This window comes from Haliotis cracherodii, unplaced genomic scaffold (assembly GCF_022045235.1).
Source record: "Haliotis cracherodii isolate W230 unplaced genomic scaffold, xgHalCrac1.p SCAF_11, whole genome shotgun sequence".
Classification (NCBI taxonomy): domain Eukaryota; kingdom Metazoa; phylum Mollusca; class Gastropoda; order Lepetellida; family Haliotidae; genus Haliotis; species Haliotis cracherodii.
In genome coordinates this window covers 27,326,230-27,353,335 of record NW_027266266.1, presented here as the reverse complement: position 1 = coordinate 27,353,335, position 27,106 = coordinate 27,326,230, and the positions used below count along the sequence as shown (strand labels likewise).

At 39.9% G+C, this 27,106-nt stretch overlaps 1 protein-coding gene across 3 annotated transcripts in view; it reads right to left on the bottom strand.

Annotated features, from left to right (window-relative positions):
* Window positions 1-538: 538 nt before the first annotated feature.
* Window positions 539-27,106, bottom strand: part of LOC139456384 (ARF GTPase-activating protein GIT2-like) — a 53,443-nt gene continuing 26,875 nt past the window's right edge. For 2 of the 3 annotated variants that reach the window (XM_071238047.1, XM_071238048.1), the window contains exons 13-21: window positions 22,817-22,974; window positions 22,234-22,284; window positions 16,837-16,986; window positions 16,276-16,488; window positions 15,205-15,273; window positions 14,025-14,137; window positions 13,071-13,277; window positions 10,705-10,768; window positions 539-9,495 (exon numbers count right to left, since the gene is read on the bottom strand). In XM_071238047.1, coding sequence (XP_071094148.1) covers window positions 9,298-9,495; window positions 10,705-10,768; window positions 13,071-13,277; window positions 14,025-14,137; window positions 15,205-15,273; window positions 16,276-16,488; window positions 16,837-16,986; window positions 22,234-22,284; window positions 22,817-22,974 — 1,223 coding nt within the window. In that variant the 3' untranslated portion in view covers window positions 539-9,297. The remainder of the gene's footprint in view (window positions 9,496-10,704; window positions 10,769-13,070; window positions 13,278-14,024; window positions 14,138-15,204; window positions 15,274-16,275; window positions 16,489-16,836; window positions 16,987-22,233; window positions 22,285-22,816; window positions 22,975-27,106) is intronic. The other variant, XM_071238049.1, reaches the window with a different exon arrangement.

Here is a 27,106-nt window from a genome sequence, read left to right as displayed (position 1 = left end):
GTTTGAACGGTAGCTCCTCACGCCGAAGACGCCGAGATCAAATCCCCATGGAATACGGTCACATTCGACGTAAAGCATACCCACCCACTGAGGCCGACTGGGCATTAGCTGAGACTCTCAGAATCGCACTTTACAACCGTGTATTTTCATTGTCAGTTTTGTATCCTGTTTAAAAGCTAACTTTTCTGAACTCAGGGTAACTTCACTTGACCTAAAGAGGAGTTTATCAATGTGAGCGCGCGCACTGCTGGAGAGCCGGAGCTCATTCATTTTCACGTGCGTTCCAATTGACAGCTGCATGACATGCACGTGAAGTACGGTCATTTGAACTGTTTCCGCCCGTATCCCCCCTTAAAATTATGATTAAAAGGATTTCAGTGGCAATGCATACATACATAACTTTTGGAGGGGGGATACAGGCGGTAGTCTTTCCCACATACACTCTGATCACGTGATGAGACAACACTAACACATGGACTGTACATGTATTTATTCAGCTAGAATACACATACTACGTTCAAGGTACAGTTGAGCAGCCATTTAAGTAGTGCCTTTCGAAGTGTAATACATATCCATTTGTCTGAAATGTGCATGCAAAATAACTCAAAGCTGGAAGCATCTCTAGAATTGACTAGATCCCTTGACTCACGAGGAGAGCTTTGCCCGTGTACTCAATGCAATAAAAGTGTTTTTAAGGGATGTGATTTCCCGACTGAGAAAAACAAGTTGTGTTTGGAGAATGTCCTAATGTAACTTTGCAATAATTTGACACAACTAACATTGTTCTGACAAAGAAAGTTAATGGCTGGGGAACGAAACGTTTCCCGTTAGGGAGCAACCATTTCTTTTAAGTGGAAGGGCGCGATATTTTCTTGAAAGGTAATCAAAGCCGTGAATTAGTGAAAAGGTTTGTAGTTTCCCGAATAGTAGTAACACAATTAATGTGCTCTTTTCTTGCAGGTAAGTGCTTCAAAGAATACGCACCTTATATATTGGAAATCATAATTCATTAAAAAGAAAACCCGTGAAGATCCGGGGTTAAATAGGTCTTCACCAACCCATGCTTGCCTTAAAGGCGACTATGCTTGTCGTAAGAGGCGACTAACGGGATCGGATGGTCAGGCTCGCTGACTTGGTTGATGCATATCATCGTATCCCAATTGCATGGATCGATGTTCATGATGTCAATCACTGGATTGTCTGGTCCAGACTTGATTATTTACAGACCACCGTCATATAGCTAGAATATTGCTGAGTGCGTCGTTAAACAACAAAAAACAAAAACAAACATTAAACCAAAAGGTCATCTCAAACCAAAATGCCCCTCCACCTGAAAGTCAAATGGTTACACCCTTAATAGGTAAATATCTAAATAGATGGACGAGATTTGACGTATTTCCTTCGTCAAATATCATATGAAACATCGTCAGTTGTAGTGGTTAGTAGACGCACATTACGGCCAGCCGGTGATAATGTGCATGTTTGCCCTATTTGAGTTGAGTTGAGTTTAGTAACCTTTGGACTTTGAGGTAATATGATGTACCAACAATATTTCTGAGTGTATTGTGTTTGGTCCAACAGTAAATGTTTGTCTATCGGCTTGACAATTGAGATACACGACATTCGTCAACACTCGGCTCTTTCCGTACATTCTTAATTGATTGCCCATCCTGATGCTGTCATACCGAAATGACACGAGTGGTCACGAATGTATACGATTGTTTATCACAAATACATGTATAAAAATAAGAAAACTAAAATAAAACTTCATTTGGATTTGTTATTAAAACAACAAACTGAATCATACATTTGATTAGTACATTTCGCTAAGATAGCATCGTTACCACGTGCTCTGTTGCATTAGATCACCGAAAGTCAAACCGCAAAACAACTTTGAGTTCATTCAGTGCGACGTGCAAGAATATAAAATCAATTTATTTAAAAATGCATGACATCTCTATATATTAGACAACCTAAACGTTAGTGCGATAATATGTACAAAGAAGATCAAATAAACTAGTTAGGATAACTTGATATGAAAGGTGAAAACATGCAGTCACGGTCATATAGCTCACCGGTTAAATGGAAGTTCAGATCCGACCCGGAATAGAAATTGCAGGTATATCAACCAAAGTGTCTCGGCTCGTTGACGTTTAACTTGAGGTGAATCCCACAAGCACAGGTATCATGTAAACGCGAGTCAAAATAATAATTTACTTATGAGCCATATTACATACGTGATGGTGGTGATTACTATTATTATTGTTATTATTATTATTATACAATGCTGAGCTAATGGGTATTGTTTTTCAGTAGGGTATATTTTGTAAGATTACATTAATACTATAGAAAGTACATAATGTTACACTTATCACTAACTCGTGTTCGGTAACAGTGCCTGCGCGTATATATAAACTTCGACCATTTAGTCACACTGCCTTTTCGAAATTATAAGATGTGCAAAAATCATTAATGGCTAAACAGTTCACTTTAGATCAACATTTGTTGACTTTGACAATCTACTTTACAACAAAATACAAATGGTATAAACAACCTGGGGCCTGTTCCACAAAGCTATCTTAGCATTACGACTATCGTAAGTCTATATTAAAGTATGGGATCATCTTAGCACTAAGATCGCTTTGTGGAGCGGGGCCCTATAGGTTAGATACAATATGATACGGATAGAAAGTGGTGAGTGTTTGCATTCAGGGTGTTCTCACTGACAAAACCCCATACAACCACACTGAGACGGGGCACAACAAGCTCGTGGTGGAACAAACAACGGACATATGCTAACACTTGGGATCGGTATTTACATACAGATGCTGATGTAAACATGATACATAAAAAGTTCACACCTAAGGCAAAAAGTCAACAAACAACTCATTGAAAAACAACAACAAAACAATCCAAACTGTACAACCATAATACGGATACTATGTTGAAAGCAGTTGATCATTCATACATGATATACATACAAGCTCCTTACTGTCAGCTTTAAGCGTTTCGAGATGGCCCTCGCACCACCATATAATTCGTACGAAAGGTTTTATTAACCACAAGAGCAAGTTGTTGGTTAATTACTGACTTTCTCACTTTCAGTGTTTTGTGAAGACGGCGCTATTACTTTACATATATCAGAAAGACATAAGTTACTGACAGTTTTATATAGAGCAGACATCCCCTGCACTACGAGTTCGTATTTTCATTTTTGTTTCACATACCCGATAATTTGTTCGTAGGGTTCCGACCGTTTTATATTCTTATAGAGGAGTGGTAAGGGAATTGGCCCCAGAACGCGCGCGCACACACTAAACATTAAATTATCCATGGTGGTACGTGTGTACGAGAGCTTGAAATTGAAGACTCATGAAATTAATCGGGTAACATACTGATGGAATTATTGGCGATGAGTCTTACATCAATCGGTACAAATACTATCTTTCAAGAAACTGTTTCCATAAGATTTGATAATTATGTATGACTGTCGTTTAGCAGTTGAGGTGTATAAAGGGGCCGGCCTTCCATTTAAGATCAAAGGAAGGGGGGTGTCTGTTCGAGACATGATATTTTAGGAATTAATGATGCAAACTATCAAATCGTCGGTCCCAACTGAAAATTATAAGGTTTGTACAGTTACCAAGAGGGGTCATTTCCCTCACAGTACGTGATTTGTCACCAGATAATGCTGCATGCTACTTCAAAATGACAGGGAAACTCGTCCAGACGGAATACCAGGCACCAAATCCCATGGTCTTGCATACTCACGTCGTGGGCTTTTCCACCCTTGATTCGTGCACCCGATCAATCAAAATGAACTTACCCGAGCACAGGTTAGTACGCACGTTCTGCACGAGGATACGAGGTAGGTTTAGCAACGCCTGCATTACATGTCACCCATGCTCGGATTTGTGAGCACGCGCTTCGTGGATCAGGGCCAGTTTGGTGCACGGATTTGAACGTGCTTCACGGGGATTTAAGCAAAGGCCCTGTCCCGTGAGTAGTGCGATGACTAACGTATATCATTCGAACATGAAATTTGCGATAATCCTAGCATAGATATGACCACAAACGTCCAAGTTCAAGCAGACATAATCTGTTTGGATGGGAAAGGCTACCAAAAACAGAATGATCTACCCGACTACGGCTTGTACCAATGGCTACATTCTCAGTCAAGATGCACACCTTGCAAGGAATCGAGCTGCACTTAGAAAGAGAACATGACAGATTAAAATGTTATGCTTGTTTTATTTAGTTTACACATCAATTCAACAAAATCATATTCTCTACAGTAACTTGAACAACACAGTAGAAATATACAGGGAAACGGGACAAAATATAACAAACATGCTATCTTCATGCTGTTGCTTTCACGCCTTAGATTCTAATTGAGGCACAGTGTTATCTAGCTTCACAGTCACAGAGTCCAAAAACACCAACATCGTGTTCAAACCAAATAACTTCAGCATCACAGACCATAAATGCTAATATCTCAAAGGTAGTAGAAATACTATGTTTTTTTACATATCTGTTGAAGTTATCAGTACATGTCTAGGCTGATCAAATGTGCATCATCTGAAACAGTACACGAGTTTGATTTGTTGAGTGAGAGTGAAGCTACATACACCATGCATTCTGCTATTGACATCACAAGATATGACATTGCACTTGACACATGCACAATATCCAGAAATACACAAGCAGGGCAGTGACATGGATCACACTTGATGAACTGATGGGGAGATTCCTCCTGCCCTGTGCTTGACAACATTTCAAACTCGTTTAGTCTTCTACATGCCATTTAGGCCACAGGAAAATAAAGACTTAAACATAGTTATTTACACTGATGACCTATTCATCTTAACATAGTCAGTAATATCTGACTTAAAGAAGAAATTGTGGTTACAATTACATGAAATTTAAAAGAAAATTATTAATGTCATTTTTTCAACTGGTTACAAAATGTTTGTTGGTTTGTTGTTTAACACCGCAATAGTGCAGCTATATGACGGCGGTCTGTAAAAAACCGAGTCTGGACCAGACAATCCAGTGATTGACATCATGAGCATCGATCCACGCAACCGGGATCGATGACATGCATCAACCAAAGGGTTACAAAACGAAGAAGGTAAGCATTAGATTGTTTTTTATGGTCACAGAAATTAGATTTCAATCTGTGATAATCTGTTTTTAACAACCTGAAGAAATAAAGAAAAACATACAACCTTCTCGGATTGAAACTTATCTGTTCTAAAAGCAATCGTATTGGGCATATTTAACAACTATACTATTCTCCATGTAACTGACACACAATGTAGTACCTTTGTAAATGATGGCGTGTTGAGGTACCAGTTATTTAAAAAGTGACATAAAAGTTTGCCCTGCTATTCATAAATCTCATGTACATTTCAAATTACACTGGTATCAATGTCAAACATATTTGTAGTGACATCTAAGTATTCTGCAATCAATACTTGTCAATTTGACAGATCATTTTCATGTCAGTTTCTGTGTGATCCACGTCCCCTCCCACCATGTAGGACTTCCAATATTATAAATACAAAGCACATTACATGTAGATTTGCACTAGGTGTCTACTGAGTATCACAAACTACAGGCAGGTGCTTGCTGTGCACTCCAGCAGTTGCAAGCAAATCATCATCGTTGAATGGATTTAGCTCAATATTGAAGGATGAGAGAAAACTGATCATTATGAACATGTGTATATACAATGGTTAATTCCGTAAATACAATGTTGTAAACTAAACTGACAACAGTTTCATCTCGAGAGTAGGATCATATCCAGAATTTGTCTCATGGTGGGTGTGAAGGTGGGGTGGGAATGGGCACAGTGCTACGACTGTCGTAAGTCAATGTTGAAGTATGGAAGTTACGATTACCTTAGCAGTACGACTGTTGTAAGTCAATGTTGAAGTATGGGAGTTACGATCACCTTGCAGTACGACTGTCGTAAGTCAATGTTGAAGTATGGGAGTTACGATCATCTTAGCTCTACAACTGTCATAAGTTTATGTTAAAGTAGGGGAGTTACGATCATCTTAGCGCTGCGATCGTTTTGTGAAATGGGGCCCAGACAGATTTACTGGTTTGTGAAGGTCTGATATGATGTCTTTTGACAGTAACGCAACAACATTAGCCTTTTTGTAACTTGTCAGACTTGTTGAAGTCATAACTGTAAGACTGCCTTATGTACCTGGTTTGTTACTTGTGGTATATTCCTGAAATATTTCCTGATGAATACCACTTAGACACGTATCTGTCATAAACCAGCTGTATTTATGACTGTATGGATGATAAAACTGACATCAAACATCATCCTTCTGATCTAGAAACTTTAACTCGACACTATTACGTAACCTCTAAAACACAGAGCTACAAAAGTTGAAGTGTTTCCTATGAACACACATTTCCCCATCATCAGACAAGAACACGTCCCCATCATCAGACAAGAACACATCCCCATCATCAGACAAGAACACGTCCCCATCATCAGACAAGAACACGTCCCCATCATCAGACAAGAACATGTCCCCACCATCAGACAAGAACATGTCATCGTCAGACAGGAACATTTCACGATCATCAGACAAGAGCACTTCCCTGTCAGATAGGAACATCAGACAAGAACATGTCCCCATCATCAGACAAGAACACGTCCCCCCAAAACACTGTTATTTAACCCATTATTTAAACCTACCCTTTCACTGAACAAGAAGAGACAATAGCTGGTGAATTTGTAACGCCAGATTTTGTACAGTTTAAAATGCATGTGATATATGCATAGAGATATAGTACAAGATTTCTAAGTACAAATAAATACAAAATTGGCACAACATTAAAGATGAGACTTAGCGCTGTTGCGGGACTCCCCACATCATGTAATATCTAGCCCCTCCAAGCAGTGTCAGAACCACAACACACCCCATTGCAACGTGAGAGCTGTGCTTGCAGTGATGAGGAGTGAACCTGTCTCAGTCGTGTCATCAGTTTTCTCATATCTCAAGGTTTCCAACAATACCTCTGGGCACTTGACACGGTGTCCCATATTGTGCAACTATAGATTCTGTGAAGAGGATCATAAAAGAATATTGGACAGACGTTGGATACAGGGTTATCTCAACTTGACAAGATTGCTTCAAATTTTGAAACAAACCAAACTATGTGCATGTTGAGCCAGCAAGTATCAATGGTATTCACACCATGTGCCCATAGGATAGGGAACTGAACTCAGACCATCTTGCAAGAAAAATATGCTTGCACTACTGAGCTGCTACACTGAGTGAAATGTCCAACAATTGTACCATTTTTTATGATCTCAACAAACTTTGATAGGACATTCTTCTACATCACTGCCAACAATGAAAAGAAGCTTTAGTCATTTGGGATAACACTCAGTGTCCCTGGGCATCAATCTATCCGAAACCATGCCCTCTGTCACTCCGTCCGAAGATCCAAAGTTAAGGGAGATGTCAACAGAGGTATTGCTGAAAAAGTCTTGAGATAAATAAGTCAAATAATGAACTTCACCTGGGTTTTTCAGAAGGTATACAACTGCAAGTTTTTCAACTCCTTCAAAGACTCTTCCAACACGTGTGATACTGAAGTATGGGGTTCCAACTGCAGACATATTACTGCTTCCTGGGCTTATATATTGTGCACATATTCATGAAAGACAGACATACAGGACAAAGCTAGGTTAGTTTCCAACACAATAACAGAAGACCTAACTTTGGACAGCCCATTAGCAGGATATATCTATCAGTGGGTATAACAGTATCACATACAGAGGTCTTGGAAAGTTAACATCTAGTTTCATTGATACCTGCAATTGCAATTGCCAGGACATATATTACTGGTATGCATGGGTTGGTGTATTTTATCAGATTCTGATTTACAGGGAATTGTTTAAGAAAATAGAATTGAGCAATGACTTAATCCATATTTGGTCCAGCAATGACATTGGCATGATAAAGAATTTACATTATATGATTGTTTGCAAATTGTTTGATCATTTTCATGAATGTTAATAATGTTGATATCAAGACTTTACACAAAGCACTGTATTATGTTCTTAAGTACACTGTCAAACAGAAATGGTGATGATTCTTTTGACTATACATGAACCCGGGAATTTCGTTTGATTAGATATTTGTAAATGGCTGCTTCAAAGTAAAGCTTAAACAATATGTTACAACACTGGGGACATTAGAAATGACTACACACACAGGGGACACTGATGATATGAAGCTCAAAAAGGCGAGTCATTGTAATGATCCTTGGCATTTGGGAGTGAATCACTTTGTCCAGTGACCCTGAATGCTTTCATTTCACTGTTGGTTCAGACACTTCCAATGACCTGAACTATTTCTATAGATTCAACAGATAAAGTATGAGAGTTATCCCCCTTTACATAGTTATCTCCCTTTGATCACTGAAGAACACATTCTTCTTCTCAGCAAGAAACATTAACTCACATAAGCAAAATCTAGTGCAAGGAAAATATTGTGACTTGATATATAAAAATGTGCTGACAAATATCCATGTCCCATTGATAAATAAACTACTAGATTGCACGTTCCGAAGACAATTACAATTTTGGTTGAACGGTTTTGCTTTGGGAACAAAAGCATTTGCATATGCTCATCAATAAGCAACAGGTGGATCGGAGATTAATGAATGCTATCTCCATGTAGGGGAGTATCCACAAAAAATTTCCAACCAAACCTCATTTGTCACGCATCTTAACTTGACAAGATAATCCAGTTAAACTGTCAGCTGGTGTTAGTAATGTAAAATGCTTCAATGACATGACGTGAATTCTCACTGTTGTGTATCAACCCCATGAAAGTGATGAAAGCAACAAAACACGCTGCATGCAATGTATGATTCTAAAACCTGACAGCAATGCTCAAGACAACCAATTGTGCACAAATGTCATCCAACTCAAGCCTCACGTCCTGTCCATCAGATCATGCATCACTCAGCGAGACGGGTCAACCATGCTGTCCCTCTGGAAACACTTCATGCTGGGTAGGAAATATGTAGTACATCTTGATGAACATCACCTCGCTAAGTCCATCAAAGTCTCTCCATGCATCTTCCGTCTCTACCTCTATCACAAGTCGCACAAAAGGTACCCCACTAACAAGTCATGCATGCCATTTTAGAAGTTGCAAGTCCACTTTCGTGTTGTTTTGAAATGAGAAATCAACCTGGTTTGGGAGATAGTCATCCTTTCTGCAGAAGCAAAAAAACAAGCTCTGTGTGCATTTCTCACTGAAAGAGAGTCACAAGTTGTTTAGCCGCTTTAGCAATGTCATATGCGAACTGAATGATTAGCTGTGTTTTGTGAGCTGCTTCCACATCCGAGTCTGGCTCTTGCTGAGCGCACTTGCGGCACTCTTCTTGGAGCCGAGCGGCACTCATGGTGAGAAGTTGTAAGGCTGCATTCACCGTGTCAGGCCTCACAGGCTGGAACGACAGACAATGTTCATGTACTAATTCATATGCCTTGGAGAAAGGTCATATCACTCCACATATCACCCCACACATCACCCCACATATCACTCCACATATCACTCCATATATCACCCCACGTGTCACTCCATATATCACCCCACATATCACTCCACATATCACTCCACATATCACCCCACATATCACTCCACATATCACTCCACATATCACTCCAGATATCACTCCACGTGTCACTCCATATATCACCCCACATATCACTCCACATATCACCCCACATATCACCCCAGATATCACTCCATATATCACCCCACGTGTCACTCCACATATCACCCCACATATCATCCCACATATCACTACACTAATCACTCCATATATCACCCCACGTGTCACTCCACATATCACTCTATATATCACCCCACATATCACTCCATATATCACCCCACGTGTCACTCCATATATCACCCCACATATCACTCCATATATCACCCCACATATCACTCCACATATCACCCCACATATCACCCCACATATCACCCCACATATCACTCCAGATATCACTCCATATATCACCCCACGTGTCACTCCACATATCACCCCACACATCATCCCACATATCACTACACTAATCACTCCATATATCACCCCACGTGTCACTCCACATATCACTCTATATATCACCCCACATATCACTTCATATATCACCCCATGTGTCACTCCACATATCACTACACTAATCACTCCATATATCACCCCACACATCACTCCACATATCACTCTATATATCACCCCACATATCACTTCATATATCACCCCATGTGTCACTCCACATATCACTACACTTACCACCCCATATATCACTCCACATATCACTTCATATATCACTCCACATATCACTCTACATATCACCCCACATATCACTCCACACATCATCCAAATATCACTACACTTATCACCCCATATATCACTCCATACACACACCCAATATCACTCCATATATCACCCCACACATCGACCCAAATATCATCGTATATCATGTCATAGATGGCCTGTATATCCCTACAGTTACTGGGCGCTGTGGCCACCCAGGAGGTACTGGAGACGTGTTTTCACTTTCTCTACATAATGCCCCAATGAGTGAGGTGAAGAAAATAGATAGAGCCCTCATCTTATAGTCGGAGGTTTCTCTAAGAAGAAGACACTAACCTGTGGAAATATTTCCGCCATGTCCACCACAGCAGAATATATCTTGTCAGAGCATGGTCCATAGCTGAAATAATAAGTGAGTGGGGCTGAGAGACCTAGTAGTAGTAGTAGTAGTAGTAGTAGTAGTAGTAGTAGTAGTAAAGTACTCACGGAAATGAAAAAAACCTGTTTTTCTCAATTTAAAAATCGACACAAAGTGTTACGTAGCTGTAAATACGAAATAACAAAACAACTCGAAAAGTACTAGTCTGGATTTGCTAGTTTGATCTCAGTGAACAATACAAAATGTACTTTACAGGAGGTAATTTGTCGGCACTTTCAACATTCAAAAATAAAACTAAGTCCAAGTTGACATAGCAGAAACAGACTATAGGCATTATGCACCTGTTCTCACCTGTCGTCAAGGTGTCATAAGTCACCTTGATCTACTTACACCTGGTTATGCCCTGTTTCACAATAGTCTGTTTTATTCACATTTTTAAACACTTTTACGTGTAAAAAGGCATAAAAACATTTGATACCCTGTATTTGTGCCACGGCCCAATTAGTACTAATTTAGTTGTTTGAATATTTACATATTTTGTATATTAACTGCATTTATTTAAGATCTGAGGTCGAAAAAACAGGTTTTTTTCATTTCCGTGAGTACTTTTGTAGTAGTAGTTTCATTTGTTAGACGCTGTTTTCATCCACTATGTGGTTTAAATTATTACCCTGGTCAATGGATCAGTGGGCACTCGACAATGATTTCAGCTCCCTGGGGAGTATTCAACCCAAGCCATATTGCCACCGGGTACCCATTCACTGATTGGTGAGGAGACAAGGAGACAAGGAGACACGACACCATGTGTTACATGTGCTCCAGCGTGGAGCAGGACCGAAGCCCTAGAAACTCTCAGGAGCCAAGCTGCTGAACATGGTCACCCATCGCAGGACTATCCGCGACCGATGTTGCTCAACTTCGACTGATTTGTGACCTGTGCTCTGTGCACAGAACCACATGCCACCACACCACACATCCTACTGAGTATTTCAGGGATTAGGAAGTCAATTGAAGATGATGGTGTTAATGTAGGATTCTAGTTCAGCAGATGTACACTGAACTGTGGAACTGTAGACAAACTTTGCAACCAATATTAGAAATATCAGCACAGCACTGTTGCTTACATGCTACTTCCTAAACTAGAAGCAGTGGTAGGAACTAACAGTTTTAGTCCACTAGTCCACATATGCTAACATATAGCCAAACCCGGAATAATGGCAAACGTCTACTAGTCCTTATGATACCTTAACAATTGGGCAGTTTGGCAAGGACTATAGGACAAGTGCCAATTTCTACTGCTGGCAAACTATGCCTATCAGCAACAGACAGTCAAATCCCGTTAATCAATGGTTGCTTGCATATGATTATGTTTGATTAACGAAATTAAGTAGTATCAACATTCGTGATCGAAAATTGGACAAATACACGATAGATAACAATTTAAACATTTTGTAATAAAAAAATGAATTATTCATAATGTTATGTTACATTGTTAGCAGAATATGTTTTCTAATCATCCAACTTCTAAAGCTTTACACAAAACTACTGTTACGGACACCAGGACTGATTCAAAATACTTTAAAAAGAATAGTCTGGAATGGAAGCCGCCAGTTTGAAACCAGTGCCGCAAAGCTTAAGAAAGCTGCTTCCTTAGTGGCTAATGTCGACTTCCTCCAAGTCATTTCATTGGTCGGTCAAAGTTCGCAAAAGAGATTTAGCGAGAACTTGTATCTGATTTTAATGAGATTGAGGTAATCTAAGCAAGTGATTAATCCTGTTTTGTTTATTTAAAGCATTAATTGTTTATTGTTAAGCAAGTTTATCTCTGCAGCTGTTGTAAATTGCAGCTACAAGCCGACTCATCTTGTATCAAAACACGAGACTGTGTACTCGCGGACAGATGACCACAGAATACGTTGATCCCTGTGTCAGACAAACGAGACTTTGGTAATTTGTTGCAAATTAGGTGTGTCGGAGTATACTAACAATACTTCTTGAATGAAACTATTTACAAGTTATTCTATGGGTGATTTATCTTCAAAGTAACCTCAACATTTACCTTATCTTCCATATTTTATTGATCACATCATATCTATCAAGGATTCAGATTCTAGACTTTGTTGTTTCTTGGAAGAAAATTCCAAAAAGAATTCACAATAATAAGTTGAGTTTCAATTTAAAACTATAAATACCATGTTCAATAGCTGGTCATGAACGATCAAAGTGATATATTATGTTCCTACACAAACTGATACATTGTAAGCCCTCTGCCTGTGGTTACGGATTCCAATGATTCAGATGGAAACAGGAGGCAGATATTTACCACTCGGCGTTGTTTGCTTGTGCTGTTAATAATAATTCCTGGATTTTCTTGGTTATTTTTTCAGTCTTCTTTACAACGTCTTCCTGTGTTGGAAGTTGGGCTAGATCTTCCTTTGACAGCGTGACTGAGGCGAATGCTGTAGCTTTAGGTGTGGCACCTTGTGACGACATGGAATCAGTCATCTCCGAACACGGTCGCGAAGAGGCACTGTAACAAAGCATTAACCACTTCAAGACACTTGATCATTTCCATCTCTTTCAGCATCGTTTCCAATAGTGTGTGTTTGTTGTTTAACACTGCAGTCATCAATATTCAAGCCATATCAGAGCGGCCTGTAAATAATTGAGTCTGGACCAGATAAATCAGTGATTGATAATATGATGATCACCACTTGATCACCAGTTCCATTTAGTCCCTCGTATGACCTGGACTCCCCTTGTGGAATACTATTCCTTACATATGAATGTCATTATCAAGCCAAAAATACTATTTCACGAGACTTGTCATTTGGGACTAGACTGTATCATCTGCATTGAAAGCATCAGATGAAAGCTGGCATGAAGGCAGTTGTAACAGTGAGTAAGTGAGTATGGTTTTACGCCGCTTTTAGCAATATTACAGCAATATCACGGCGGGGGACACCAGAAATGGGCTTCACACATTGCACCGATGTCGGGAATCGAACCCGGCTCTTCGGCGTGACGAACGAACGCTTTAACGACTAGGCTACCCGACCGTCAAAGGGAGTTGTGACAAGTGGGAGTCAATGAAGCCAATAGTACCTGCCCACAAGACATAAAACCCTTTCCATCAGATGTGTTTTTATTAATAATAAAGGAATTTTGGCAATATTTTCCTGAAAAACATCATCAGTGGCCAGTATTCCCCCCAATGGTGTGATTCTAATTGAGTCTAACTGATGAATGACACAAACACTCAGCTCTCCACACTTACCAGGCTACATCCTCATCATTGGGCATATCATAGTCAGGATCTGGAACGATGTTGGCGTTAGCGACATCAGGATCAATTGGTTCACTCGGTAATGATAGTTCCTTGTCACCCAGCTGCAAACACCAACTCACGATTAGTACTATACAGAGTCTACAAGCTGTGTGCTCAAGATACTGACTCACAGACCTTAAATAACTCTAATTTAATTGTACAATGAACATATTGAAATATACAATTCCTTCAAGACATCAGTATAAAAAAAATCAACTTAATTCATTGTCATCATTTTCTTATTCAAAACAGTCACATTTTAAATTTGATCACAAGCATTTGGTAAACTTGAGCATGTTGAGAAATGTAATTGTGGAATTTCAGACCCTTTGCCCAATAGCTGCAGACAAATAAAAATCTGGAGATGTTAAGAAGCGAAGGTCAGAAGACGTGTGCTAGTTAATCACATTGAGAATCAGAGAATCAGTTATCATTGGACTATGATCAGAATATTTCTTCATGAAAGTATGCATCGGACATGTATATGAACTGAGGCAGTGGTCCTTGGGGCAACCTACGACATGGAGAATAATGTCATTAAGATTTACTCCAACAAAAGTCATTATTCATTATTTCTAATTTGTGTAAAGTGACAAATGAATGTAGAATGACATAGTTATTACACTTATCCCCGCCCACCTAACCCCCAAACATGCTGCCTCACAGCCAATCATAACAACATTGTTTTATCAACCAGATATACATTTTGAAAAATCGATAATCATTTTGAATGCCCAAAATATTGATCAACCAGTTATTTGATAAATCTCTTTGCTACCACAGATGACAAATCCTTAAAATAGATTAGCTGATCATACAGGATATCAACAGTGTTGAGGTGAGGTGAAATGGGGTGTATCGTCACATTCAAGATGGCTGCTTATACTAGTCCAGACTTATGTCAATTTTATAGTGCTAGCCCAGTTTACTGACTCCGAGCCGACCAGTCCTTATTTTAGCCTCTTAATGGCAGGGTATCAACAAGTACCATCTTTTAATGTCTTTTGGTATAACGCGGGAGGGGCTCAAACTCCCGACTTTCCGCTCTCCACGAAGACACTCTGCCACTAGACCACAGAGGCAGTCTCAGCAGTGTTGAGAAGCTGACTCAGAGTAGTAGCTCACTTACCCTCTCTCCATCATAACGGATGTTGGCTTCAGACAGACAGGTTTGAAGTTGATCTTCTCGTGACTGACTCTGAGAAATATATTCACAGTTTAGGATGAGTGAGTGAGTAAGGTTGGAAATCACTTTTTGGAAATACAGTAAACCCTGTTCATAACAAACACGCTGAGAGCAAACTGGCAGATATAACAAACTGTTGCATTTTTTATGCCTGTCATTTCTGTATATTTTATCACATAAAATTGATATTTTAACAAACACGCTTAAAACAAAATAACATATATGGCAAACTCATATTGTCCTGCATGTGCTCTGTCAACGACAATGTTTATCTCTATAACAAACTGTTAATGTGAGCTGCTCCCATGTCACCAATCAACCAATCAGAGTTATATCACAGAGTATTAGTTTGATGTGGTACCAAACGCCCCAAGTGAAATATGATGTTGATAAAACTTGGTCATCATAATCACGGCAAATCTGGGTTTCGAAACCCATTATCACAACATTATGGTACGCCTAAGAGACACAACGCTACACAAGAGTGCCATAGACCAACTGTGTAGAGACCGGACTACAAGAAGCCATGTTGCTTGAATAAGTCGTAAAATAATACATGGTACTTTGATTAATTAACATTTTGAATCATCGTCCACGATCAGTGTTACATAAATCTACATGTCCCATGCCACTGTGAAATAATTGCGCCACTGTTCAATTTACTACCATCATTACGTAATGTGAACCTCAGCAATGAATATCTTGACCCCTAGACCCTAGACCCCTAGAACGCAGGGTCCGTTTCTTGGACCCCGATGACAGCGATATATTGAGGGATCACTGTAGGAACATTTCTAAACTTGTTACTGCTGATCTCCAATCAGCGTTTGTTTTATTACCAATTAGGAACGCCTCTGACATTTGTCAAATATCTGGAGCCTCTGGCAAAACCTAGATAAATCCCTGGTTGGTCACTCTCAGGTAACAGCCCAGCAGTTTACTTAGGCCACATGAAACCACATACCCCCATGGGCTCAAACACAGGCACTAAAAGAACATATTAAGGCAACCCACCTTTTGTAACGAGGTTCTGGGCTCAAACATCGACTGTGGCCGCATATCCCGCACAGGCCGTTGTGGCAGTTTCTCATCCAGTGAGTCATACTCAGGGTTTGCAGAGTTATTCTCCTTGCTGGCCTCGTAGCCGTTCTGCAGGACCTGAGCTTCATTCCTCCTCTGCATGTTGATGCTCTTCAGGGCACTGTTCTCCTTGATCAAGCTGTCGATCTGTCAACAATGTCAGACATGATTGAGGGCAAAGTTCAAACACAAACTTGACCTTTGTCTTATTTTCACCTTGACCTTTGAAACCTTCTCTTGACATGGACCAATAGAATTCTCTAGGTTCCTATGGAAGAAGTCCATGGAAGACTGTCCTCTAACATTGCAGTCAGACAAAACCACAAAGCAATTCTGTTTCAAGGGGCTGCTAATAATGCAATGCAAAAGGAGAAAGAGTCTCCAGAATTTTTCTGGATACGTTGATTAATGAATGGCCAAAAGGAACTACTTGCAACTAGAAAACTAGAAAACTTCAAATCTGATATAGGCAATGAAACAAGAATATTGTAGTACCGTGCTCTGTAGAATATTGACCCTTTTCTCAAGGTCGTGTTTGGCCTGAGCTAGCCGCTGCACCTTTGTCTCCGACATCGCCAATGCCCGCTTCACCTCCAGGTACTCGTCGGCTGTGACTGGGGCCTCCACATGTTCTGATGTCGTGCTCTGTAATACACACCAACACCTGTTATCCACTGCACGGAGGACATCATAACGAGTGAGTGAGCAAGTAAGTGAGTGAGTTGGATTTTATGTTGCTTTGAGGAATATTCCAGCAATACCACTGAGGGAGACACCCAATCTCATTAAAATCTTAGTTCTCGCTACCGCTAAACAAAGATCTGAGGACATACCATTACGGGTTACGTCAGAACAACCTTTCAACCGACCAATCAGAGCGTCGCTTACAGAGATCATGAAAGTGACACTGGGAATGTAATTTCTGATCATGCAGCCGCAAAAGCGTTAACACAGGATATTCCGAACGAGAGTGACAGACTTTATGACTGAATCCATACAATCTTTTAGCCATTCCAGAATGTTCGTTTGTTCCGTTTTCAAATTTAAAATGGGAATTTGTCAAAATATGTCTCAAAGCGTATTAGCCAGTTTGAAACTAGTGCTATAAAGCACAGTAAAGCTGCCATCTGATTGGCTAATATCGACTTCTTGTCAGTCATTCCATTGTTAGGTCAAAGTTTGCGAAAGGTCAGTCTGACATGACCTGTAATGGGATGTCCTCAGATCTTTGTTTAGCGGGAGCGAGGACTAAGATCTGATTTTAATGAGATTGGGACACCAGATCATGAGTGAGTGAACAAACTGGGAGACAACCCTACTGCATTTTCAATTCAGTGTAGAATGATAAATTTTGCATATAGAAAACTTCATTCTACCACAAAACCAAGTGGAATCGTTTTACAAAGCTGACATCTGATTAGCTCGGAACCCACACATCCTTGACATAGATTGGAAGGTGTCTTCAAGTCCTCACACAGACAGGGATCATAGTGGAGTAAAAAATCAGATTTTATTAAGATACCCATTCTACCATTCCCTTAGTTTAGATAATGTATGAAGTGGTACAGTGAAGTAGAGTTTCGTGTTTTCAATTGGTTTTTGATTTGAACTCAGAAATCAAAAATTGCCTAAAACCAAAAGACTGATATGTCACTGTACATCATTTTTGGTTCATGCACTGTGCAACTAATGTATCATTAGCTGTCTACCATGCAAGCATCTGAGATTCTACACCACACATTTCTATGACATAGTGACAATCTGGGTTCTAAGTTCCCTGGTGTACCTTAAACTTCATGTCATATCCAAATCAAATTTCAGTGATTCCTCTTCAGAATATACTGCCACTGATAAGCTACTTTGGTAAGATCCATATCTGAAACTGTTTACACATGATGACCTGGCAAATCAGTGTTGGCAAGCAATGATCCACACCAATGGCTTACAATGACATCAGTCAGGTCACACATAGTGAGCATCACATCTTGATTTTAGTCATCGACTATAACAAGCAATGTGTACAGGAAAACTAATCTAATCTGGAATTCCTACAGGGTGAATGTCTACAAAAATACTGATATAAGAGATAATAATGTATTATATAAACTCTATCTCTGGCTCTTGATATGCAAAAGCAGTATTATTTTGTGTGACGCCCTCATTCTATCAAATATACCTCACAAGTCTGACCACAGTGTGACATAGTTGCCTCATCTTAGCAATAATATGTTCAAGTCTTCTGTGTGTCTAAAATATATATCAAACTGGTTAATGACGGACAGAATGACTTATTGTTTTCTGAAGTAGAAACAGAGAGTCAATACACACTTTTTCATGGTGTTTTTCATTATCTTCCATCATGTCAATTTGTGTTTCAGTAGCAGGCTGAACAAATCTTGCTTTTCTAAACTCCCAAAACAAGTGCTAGTTTCAGATATTGAGTAGTAAATGAACATTTTTGAAAGAAGGTGCAACAAGGAACAGTATTAGCTGGGACCCATCTCTAATTTTCACAAGTGGACATAGCGCATATTGAGACGGAAATCAGTGCAAAAACAACCGGTCGCCTACATCATTTAAAAAGAAGAGTTATCCCCCTTTGTGAATTTCTCTGAGCATAAATCTGCCATTTGAAAGAGTGAGTGAGTTGGATTTAGCGCCACTTTTAACAATATTCCAGTAATATCACAGCGTGTCAGCTTAATGTGGGAGGAAAGCCTGAAGTGATGCAGGTTTCAGACGTCTACCACTACGGTGAAACCCACGAGCACGGGTATGGTGCTGACAAACCTAGAAACATAATCGGGGCGAACCGGGATTCAAACCCACAATCATAGGTTTCTGACATGGTCAAGGGACGCAACTCTGCACAGCGAATTGCGGCGCCTTATACAACTGGGCTACCCTTGCCCCCCATTTGAAAGAGGTTCCTTATCCTCATACAATCAACTATAGGGGCTGGGCACCATGTCCTAGGCTCACATCTAGTCTCTGAAATGAACATATTTTACAGAAAAAAAACAGTTGTTAAATTATAGTTAGAAAATATAATCAGTAGGAGCCAAGAAACTTTCTTCATTTTCAGATACTGCAGTAATCAAGACTTGTCAAATATTATAGACTTGCATGGGCTTTATTGGATATATTTGTTTCAGGGTGTGTATGACAGACAAACCTGGTCACTGCTAGTACCATTAGCTTTCTTCTTATAAAGCACAAAACAAAAGATGGTCATGCAAACTTCAAGTAACAAACCCTCTGTAGCAAGAGGTGTACTATCTCACAAGCAACACCAACTCAACAGAGAAGGTGATACTAGAAGCAATCAAGTAAAACATGCTAGAACTTCATGCAGTGGATTACAAGCATGAAACATGTAAGACTGGATAAGTAATCTGGTGAGGTGGGGTTATGGTTATCATGGTTATCAGCCTGGACATGGAGACATCAGACCCAGGTCACAATCGGGGTAATGGAACACACAACCAGAAAACTAGGTTACCAAAACAAGTGAGTGAAATCAGGGATTGTGAGTTTGGTTTTATGTTGCTACTCCGCATTATTCCAGGTCAAGAGGAATGAAGAATGGGCATCAGTGTGGGGAATCAACACTGAACAATTTTGTAACCCTCCCCCAAACCCCAACCCAGATGTGTTGCAACAAAACTGTCTGTATTGTTATATTGGTTATGCTGTGACAGAAAGTGTTTCATGCCACTTGTAGCAATATTCCACCACTATCATTGGCATAAGGAAGTTACTCCTTGTTATGTTTATATTATGTTCATCAAGAGATATTGGAATAAGGAAGTAACTCTGCAGCTTCAGTGTTCTTCTGCTCATCATCAGTGCTCATCATCTCATAAAAAACCACTACAAAGTAAAATAGCACACCAACGATGCCATGAGTACATCCACTTAATATTCAAAATTCTTTACTCACAGTTCAAAATGGGAACTTTTCTTGCAATGTAATATTTATACATAACACACAACTTATAGATGTGTTCTCCACAATAACAGTTTTCTGCTCCCTCTGAACCTGAGTGTGGAGATGAGAACCTCACACATTAATATGGCAGGGAGAGGGTTAAGGTGTTCTTGTATTCTCTACAACTGAGCATGGACATGAGAATCTCGCACATTATATGGCAGGGAGAGGGTTAAGGTGTTCTGGTGTTCTCTACAACTGACCATGGAGATGAGAACCTCACATATTATATGGCAGGGAGAGGGTTAAGGTGTTCTGGTGTTCTCTACAACTGAACATGGAGATGAGAACCTCACACATTATATGGCAGGGAGAGGGTTAAGGTATTCTGGTGTTCTCTACAACTGAGCATGGACATGAGAACCTCACATATTATATGGCAGGGAGAGGGTTAAGGTGTTCTGGTGTTCTCTACAATTGAGCATGGACATGAGAACCTCACATATTAATATGGCAGGGAAAGGGTTAAGGTGTTAAGGTGTTCTCTACAACTGAACATGGAGATGAGAACCTCACACATTATATGGCCAGGAGAGGGTTAAGGTGTTCAGGTGTTCTCTACAACTGACCATGGAGATGAGAACCTCACACATTAATATGGCAGGGAGAGGGTTAAGGTGTTCTGGTGTTCTCTACAACTGAGCATGGACATGAGAATCTTGCACATTAATATAGCAGGGAGAGGGTTAAGGTGTTCTGATGTTCTCCACAACTGAGCATGGACATGAGAACCTCACACATTATATGGCAGGGAGAGGGTTAAGGTGTTCTGGTGTTCTCTACAACTGAGCATTGACATGAGAACCTGACACATTAATATGGCAGGGAGAGGGTTAAGGTGTTCTGGTGTTCTCTACAACTGAACATGGACATGAGAACCTCACACATTATATGGCCAGGAGAGGGTTAAGGTGTTCAGGTGTTCTCTACAACTGACCATGGAGATGAGAACCTCACACATTAATATGGCAGGGAGAGGGTTAAGGTGTTCTGGTGTTCTCTACAACTGAGCATGGACATGAGAATCTTGCACATTAATATAGCAGGGAGAGGGTTAAGGTGTTCTGATGTTCTCTACAACTGAGCATGGACATGAGAACCTCACACATTATATGGCAGGGAGAGGGTTAAGGTGTTCTGGTGTTCTCTACAATTGAGCATGGACATGAGAATCTCGCACATTATATGGCAGGGAGGGGGTTAAGGTGTTCTGGTGTTCTCTACAACTGACCATGGAGATGAGAACCTCACACATTATATGGCAGGGAGAGGGTTAAGGTGTTCTGGTGTTCTCTACAACTGACCATGGACATGAGAACCTCACATATTAATATGGCAGGGAAAGGGTTAAGGTGTTCTCTACAACTGAACATGGACATGAGAACCTCACACATTAATATGGCAGGGAAAGGGTTAAGGTGTTCTGGTGTTCTCTACAACTGACCATGGAGATGAGAACCACACACATTATATGGCAGGGAGAGGGTTTAGGTGTTCTGGTGTTCTCTACAACTGAGCATGGACATGAGAACCTCACATATTAATATGGCAGGGAAAGGGTTAAGGTGTTAAGGTGTTCTCTACAACTGAGCATGGAGATGAGAACCTCACACATTATATAGCAGGGAGAGGGTTAAGGTGTTCTGGTGTTTTCTACAACTGACCATGGAGATGAGAACCTCACATATTAATATGGCAGGGAGAGGGTTAAGGTGTTCTGATGTTCTCTACAACTGACCATGGAGATGAGAACCTCACACATTAATATAGCAGGGAGAGGGTTAAGGTGTTCTGGTGTTCTCTACAACTGACCATGGACATGAGAACCTGACATATTAATATGGCAGGGAAAGGGTTAAGGTGTTCTCTACAACTGAGCTCCACATGCTGAGCCTGCTCACCTCAGTGAAGGAGATAATGGACATGGGAGTTTGACGCCTCAGTGTCGAATCCTATGACAAATAACATGACATGTGCATCAAGTTCAATACAAACACAAAAGTACAAAAAATTGAAAAAGGATTACAAAATGATGAAAATATACAAAACGAAAATTGCAGTGATACTACATTATCACAATCAACATCAGACAGAAAAATAAATGGCCCAAATAATTTACATCCACATGATGAAGACTAGCAAAAGCCTAGTCTGATTTGTGCAACAGCAAGATATAGACTAGACAATGAAGACACAGAGACACACAATAACAGGGCGGTGAAAAGAATATACACTTTAGATATGGTATTCAAGGAAAAGAAATAGGCATTGTAGGTTTGACGTGATACAGTACATAATTTATTGATATGTGTCTTTTCCAAACTAAAGTTATTGAGAGCCGTAGACGTCATATCAGGATATATTTGTGTTGTTTTTAACTGCTTAAAGTTGTCATTTTCTTTGCCTAGGTATTCCATCCGCCGTGTGCTGAAACGATTCTGGGTTAAAAATGTGTCAATCTATAGGCATGAATCATGTACTCACATCAGCTGGCTTGTCTCTCCTCATCTCTTCTCGCATACTCTTAATGCTTATAGTATCAATACTGCTGTAGTCCTCGTCTGACGCCACGCTATCATACAGAGGCTCGTCGTCACTGAATGCGCTGACTCCCTTCGACAGGCGGGCATGGAGGTACTTGTCTGCAAAAATATTCATGAAAATTAATGTGAGTGAGAGAGTCAAACTATTGGTTACTTTTAGCAGTATTAATATTATATCTATATGGGCAGTGGACGCCAACCATGAGTCTAACACTTTGTACTCTTGTGTGGGGATTTGAACCTGGGTTTCAGAATGTCAGCATGACGAGCCCCACTCAACCATGTGGCTTCAAAAAAGACAATTTTGGGACTGTAAAAAACTGCAAAGAAGAAACAGAAAGAATGTCTTGACATCCATAACTATCCAGCTATCCACAAACTATCCAGCTATCCACAAACAATGAGTAGCCACATCCCCATAAACAATAATATTCAACATGCTTACATGGAAAGCAAATACCACTCCTCAGTCAATCCTTAATGCTGAACATGCATAAGGCCATCAACTGACCAGATGTAGATCTGACCATCATATAGTACACACATCTGGCATAATGACCTGTTCATGTCAAGTAGCATGTAACATTCACCTCACATCTTGGCCCTTCCACTCAAAGAAAAGGCGTACCTATCACAGCTGGTCGGAGTGACAGCGCCAGCCCCAACACTCCAATAGCGTTCACATAATCAGCATTCCTAATGATAACCTTAAAACGTTGTCTTACACAATCAACCTGCACCCTGCACTGCATATGAGGAAATCAGTGAGGCAGAACAGGCATTCCCCGGTATAGACACCCCACCTGTGAGGTGAGCATTCGAGACTGGGTCAGTCTGGTCACACAGAAAACCTGAATGCATGTCACAGTAGTCTACATAACAGAGGAACCCATTAGTTACGTTTCCTTAACCAGGACATATGCTGAAGGCACAGTAGTCTACTAAGGGTCAATTTGATGCTGTCTAACTCAAGTTGTTTGTGGATGGATTAGCAAATTGTAACGATAGTGTGCAGGTCACTCTCTATCAAGCACATTTAAGGCAGACTAGGCTCGGATATAAAAGCAGTCCTGGTTAAATTGATTCATTCCAACATACCCTAGAACTTAACATAAAATAGCAACAGGCCATGTGTCAGGTAACACTAGTTACAACATCTACATCTGAACAGAAATGAGCACAACACTGGAGCAGAAACCCCATTTAAGGATGGACTTTTCACCGATTCATCTGTCTGAAATAGCTCAGAAGTGAATCAATATATATGTACAAATATGTACAAGTAATGCATGATTTAGACATGCACCAAAACCCAAATGGATTGTAATCCCATTCTACGTAATACATCCAATGTCGTAAATTATATGTTAACATTCTCCATGTGGTATTCAGAAGTTGAGGTACGAACAAGGACAAGCTGTAGTGCTATGGGTCCACAGCTTGTTTGGATGTTGGTACACAGGATGGTGTATATATTCAGGTGACTAACTTGTCAGCCATCACACAGTGAGAAGGTCCAGCCTGTTTGACTAAGGAGTCCCACTCACGGCTGACTATTTGTACAATCACCTACAGCAGCTGGTGAGCAGCCCTCAACATCAGTCAAATGTTTTAACTTTTGAGACATATTTGACAAATTGAAATAGTTCACTTGATAACTGTATTCCATACCAAAGGCCACGATTGTCTTTTCTCTTTGTTCAGAGACTCTTTTTTACAATAAGCTGGTTGGTAGGTGGGGTAATAATAGAAATTGTGTTCTTCAAAACTTATCAGAACATGTTGCCATGTAAGCAGCGAAAACGTTCACTAAGTGCATTCACTGGGATGCAGAGAATTCTATACTAACCAACTAACATTAATCATCCAAAACAAACAATAAAACAGTCTGAATCATACTGTCCTGATGCAGACTGAATCATACTGTCCTGATACAGACTGAATCATACTGTCCTGATGTCGACTGAACCATACTGTCTTGCTATTGACTGAATCATACTGTCCTGATGCAGATTGAATCATACTCTCTTGATACAGACTGAATCATACTGTCCTGATACAGACTAAATAATACTGTCCTGATACATACTGAATCATACTGTCTTGATACAGACTGAATCATATTGTCTTGATACATACTGAATCATACTGTCTTGATACATACTGAATCATACTCTCTTGATACAGACTGAATCATGCTGTCTTGATATAGACTTAATCATACTGTCTTGATATAGACTGAATCATACTGTCTTGATACAGACTGAATCATGCTGTCTTTATATCAACTGAAACATACTGTCTTGATATAGACTGAATCATACTGTCTTGATACATACTGAATCATACTGTCTTGATACAGACTGGATCATACTGTCTTGATATAGAATTAATCATACTGTCTTGATATAGACTGAATCATACTGTCTTGATACAGATTGAATCATACTGTCTTGATATAGACTTAATCATACTGTCTTGATATAGACTTAATCATACTGTCTTGATACAGACTGAATCATACTGACTTGATACAGACTGAATCATACTGTCTTGATATAGACTTAATCATACTGTCTTGATAAAGACTGAATCATACTGTCCTGATACAGACTGAATCATACTGTCCTGATACAGACTAAATAATACTGTCCTGATACATACTGAATCATACTGTCTTGATACAGACTGAATCATGCTGTCTTGATATAGACTGAATCATACTGTCTTGATACAGACTGAATCATACTCTCTTGATACAGACTGAATCATACTGTCTTGATACGGACTGAATCATACTGTCTTGATATAGACTTAATCATACTGTCCTGATACAGACTGAATCATACTGTCCTGATACAGACTAAATAATACTGTCCTGATACATACTGAATCATACTGTCTTGATACAGACTGAATCATACTGTCCTGATATAGCGTGAATCATACAATCATAATAAAGCGGACATGGATGCTTTGACTTTAAAAAACATCATATGAACACAAAGGTCGCCCGAAAGCTTACCAATTTAATGCTCTACCCTAAGGATAATCTGAACTATATTTCATCTTCTTACTGTGAACCCTTCTTGACTTATCTTGAACACAATACATTTACATGTGTGACCTTCAGAGTGAATTTCATATTGAATATTAGCAGGAGTAGTGACAATCATTTCAAGGACAATCCAGGAATTTCCATCACGTAAATAAATGTCTCTCTGTGGATTTCAAAGTAACAACGAAAAACAGGAACAGCAAATCATTGATTGCAGTTCACAGTGACCTCCCACTGATATCATAAGACTGTCATCACTTGTCAAACACGTTTTTTTTCCACATGGAAAAATATTACTGTGAGCACATAACACCGGAAATACCATGTCAACAAATCCATACTGAAGTACGCAAAATCATCATGTAATTACACTGTCAGGCTATAAAAAGTGTTCTTTGTATATCTGGACTATCTTGTATAACTTATTTCATGAATTTTATTCAAAATTCCTTTTAATATTGTTTTGGAGCACCTTTAGAATACAGTACCACAACTTCTCATGAGGACGATCTCTGCCGTAGGTCACATGTCACAAGACAAGCAACCAGTTTGAGTGAGAATCCGTCGGACGCGAACCCGCGACCTTCGGATTGTTAGCCTGACAGCTAACCGACTGAGCTACGTCCACACTATTAAACTTAGTGCAAGTTTACCTAGTCATGCCTATGACGTTACGGAACTGTACGAAAAGGGTCGAATAGGTGACGGACACTTACGAAGGTTACGGGTAGGCATGGTGTCTCGTGACTTTAGTCTACGGACACTTACGAATGATCCCGATGGCATTTGGCACACTCGTCCCATTCCGTAATCTACAAGATACCGGGTGGTGAGGAATGAGCCAATATGCCGCGAACTGAAAACGGCTCCAGGCGTCAGACGTCAGACGTCGAACTCGCGACTGCGCATGAATGATATGGTATTTAATAATTCGTCGGGTGATTTTTGTGACAGAAAAGTGTGGTAGGGAACACTGTATGGATGATGTGGATAATAGTAAGGAACGATGGAGGAATAAGCATGACTAGTGACGACACAACGGTGAGTTCGCTTTTGAATCAGTAATGAAAAATGTAGCCGGTGAAAGTGGCTTGTGTGAATGTTCCAGGACAGTTTCCAGTAGCCAAAATATTCGACACAAAACCATTTCATCCTTTTTACTCAACGTTTTTG